This window comes from Fukomys damarensis, unplaced genomic scaffold, assembly GCF_012274545.1.
Source record: "Fukomys damarensis isolate Sample0158 unplaced genomic scaffold, DMR_v1.0_HiC HiC_scaffold_13, whole genome shotgun sequence".
NCBI classification, from domain to species: domain Eukaryota; kingdom Metazoa; phylum Chordata; class Mammalia; order Rodentia; family Bathyergidae; genus Fukomys; species Fukomys damarensis.
This window is the reverse complement of record NW_022900925.1, coordinates 33,546,630-33,549,433: the sequence shown is the minus strand read 5'-3', so window position 1 is coordinate 33,549,433 and position 2,804 is coordinate 33,546,630. Positions and strand designations below refer to the sequence as shown.

At 63.0% G+C, this 2,804-nt stretch overlaps 1 protein-coding gene across 1 annotated transcript in view; it reads left to right on the top strand.

The window, feature by feature from the left end:
* Nucleotides 1–2: 2 nt before the first annotated feature.
* The window catches only part of Xylt2 (xylosyltransferase 2), a gene marked incomplete at its 5' end in the record, with an annotated part of 6,389 nt that continues 3,587 nt past the window's right edge, over nucleotides 3–2,804 (top strand). The window contains 8 exon segments of the mRNA XM_033763105.1: nucleotides 3–255; nucleotides 471–646; nucleotides 1,046–1,248; nucleotides 1,553–1,633; nucleotides 2,040–2,256; nucleotides 2,335–2,511; nucleotides 2,690–2,801; nucleotide 2,804. The exon segment at nucleotide 2,804 is cut by the window's right edge and continues 96 nt beyond it. Coding sequence (XP_033618996.1) covers nucleotides 3–255; nucleotides 471–646; nucleotides 1,046–1,248; nucleotides 1,553–1,633; nucleotides 2,040–2,256; nucleotides 2,335–2,511; nucleotides 2,690–2,801; nucleotide 2,804 — 1,220 coding nt within the window.

Genomic DNA, 2,804 nt, shown 5'->3' with positions numbered 1-2,804 from the left:
GGGCAGCGGCTGGGGAGGCACTGGTGGGGGCCGCCAGCTTCCCGCCGCATGGGGATACAGGGAGCGTGGAAGGCGCCCCTCAACCCACGGACAATGGCTTCACCCCGAAGTGTGAGATCATGGGCAAGGACGCGCTGTCTGCCCTGGCCCGGGCCAGCACCAAGCAGTGCCAGCAGGAGATCGCCAACGTGGTGTGCCTGCACCAGGCCGGGAGCCTCATGCCCAAGACTGTGCCACGGCACTGCCAGCTGGCGGGTGAGGGACGGGGCGCCCAGGGCCTTCCCAGGCTTGGGCGGGAGGGGCGGTCGTGTGGCTCGGGTCCTCACCATCATCTCCATGCCAGAGTTTGCGCTAAGTGTGTAAGGGACAAAGGGGGACCCAGGGCTCCAGCTCTGGGCTGCTTCTGGCAGGCAGGCAGCCCCTCTTCCTCTTCCCCCCTGGGCCTCACCCTGCCCGTTCCCTGTGCTCAGGTAAGATGAGTTCTGGCATCCAGTGGGAGGAGATCCGGGCGCAGCCGCCTGTGGATGGCCCCCCGGTGCGCGTCGCCTACATGCTGGTGGTGCACGGCCGTGCTGTCCGCCAGCTGAAGCGCCTCCTGAAGGCCGTGTACCACGAGCGGCACTTCTTTTACATCCACGTGGACCAGGTACTGAAGCAGGGAGGCCAGGGAGCTGGGGATGAGCAGAGCAGAGACTACAAAGGTCACAGATCTGACTGGCTCAGGTGGTTTAGAGAGAGGGAGACCGAGGTGTCTCGTACAAGGTGGCATAGCGAAGCCAGGCGTGGTGGCACACACCTGTACTCCCAGCACTCTGGAGGCTGAGGCAGGAATGTTGCCATAAGTCCAAGGCCAGCCTGGGCTACACAGCAAGGCCCTGTCTCAAAATACCAGAAGAATAAATCAGGTGGCTTAGCCCATTGGGAGCCGGAGCCCTGCCCTCTGCTCACCCCACTCCGTGTCTGTACTCTGTCCCCGGGTGGAGATGGAGGCTCATAACTGGGACCTGGCTGTGCCGCTGAGTGTCCCATGTCCCCTCTCCCCCAGCGCTCCAACTACCTGCACCGTGAGGTGGTGGCACTGGCACAGCAGTATGACAACGTGCGGGTGACGCCCTGGCGCATGGTCACCATCTGGGGTGGCGCCAGCCTCCTGAGGATGTACCTGCGCAGCATGTGGGACCTGCTGGAAATCCCTGGCTGGGCCTGGGACTTCTTCATCAACCTCAGTGCCACCGACTACCCAACCAGGTGAAGGGGCTGTGGGCTCATCCTCCCCCAGCCTCACGCTGGGTCCCCACAGCCCAGACATGGTCCCACGGCCCAGCCCTGTAGCCGGGGAGGGGCGGTGAAAGGTGGCCTGGGGACCAGGACTGAGGACGATCCAGAGACTTGGACAAGGCTTGGATGCTGGGACAAGGGGTGGGGGTAGGACCCACTTGAGCACCAGCTGGGACAGGGGACCTGGCCAGAGAGCTCTCGGCGAAAACGAAAGATCCACGGGGTGCAGGCGACACAAGCAGGAGGGAGACTGAGCACCTACTTCCCTTGCCAGGACCAATGAAGAGCTAGTGGCATTCCTATCCAAAAATCGGGACAAGAATTTCCTCAAGTCACATGGCCGGGACAACTCCAGGTGAGGGAAGTAAGCAGAGGCCCTGGTGTCTTGTCACAGTCCTTTCCAGTAAAGGGGGATCCAGTGGCCTCATCCGTGTGATTCAAAACCTCTAAACCAGGAAAGCATGGTAGTATACATCTCTGATCCCAGCTACTCAGGAGGCTGAGGCAGGAAAATCTCAAATTCAAGGCCAGCCTGGGCAACTTAGTGAGAGCCTGTCTGAAAGTAAGAGAGGGCTGACACTATAGCTTGGTGGTAGAGAGCCCTCCTGGCATGCATGACACCCTGGATTCGAGCCCTAGCACTGCCACCACCACAGAAAAGCCTCCCAAGCGCTCACAGGTAGAGGCGCACTGGTTGCTAGGTAGATGCAAGAGCTGGGACTGTCTCCTGCAGGACCCTCAGCACGCCCTTGCACCCCCAGGTTCATCAAGAAGCAGGGCCTAGACCGTCTCTTCCACGAGTGTGACTCGCACATGTGGCGTCTAGGCGAGCGGCAGATCCCGGGGGGCATCGTGGTGGACGGCGGCTCCGACTGGTTCGTGCTGACGCGCAGCTTCGTGGAGTACGTGGTGTACACGGACGACCCGCTGGTGGCCCAGCTCCGCCAGTTCTACACATACACGCTGCTCCCGGCCGAGGTGGGCGAGCGGGTGGGGCTGGGCCGGGCTGGCGTGGGCCGGACGGCCGAGGCTCACCCCGCCACCCCTGCACCCCAGTCCTTCTTCCACACGGTCCTGGAGAACAGCCCCGCCTGCGAGAGCCTGGTGGACAACAACCTGCGCGTCACCAACTGGAACCGCAAGCTGGGCTGCAAGTGCCAGTACAAGCACATCGTGGACTGGTGCGGCTGCTCCCCCAACGACTTCAAGCCCCAGGACTTCCTGCGGCTGCAGGTGCTTTGTAGGCCCCAGCTCTTCCCCCGGGCTTTCAGGGTCGGAGGGAGGAGGTGCTCCACCTGGGGCACCCCTGGGTCTGGGCCTGCGGTGCAGCAGCAGCAGCAGCAGCAGCAGCAGCCCGAGCTGGTCTCTGCGGCCCCTGCGGCCCTCACCTTCTTTGCCCTTCCCCCTGCAGCAGGTCTCCAGGCCCACCTTCTTCGCCCGGAAGTTTGAGTCCACTGTGAACCAGGAGGTTCTGGAGATCTTGGACTTTCACCTGTACGGCAGCTACCCCCCGGGCACGCCGGCCC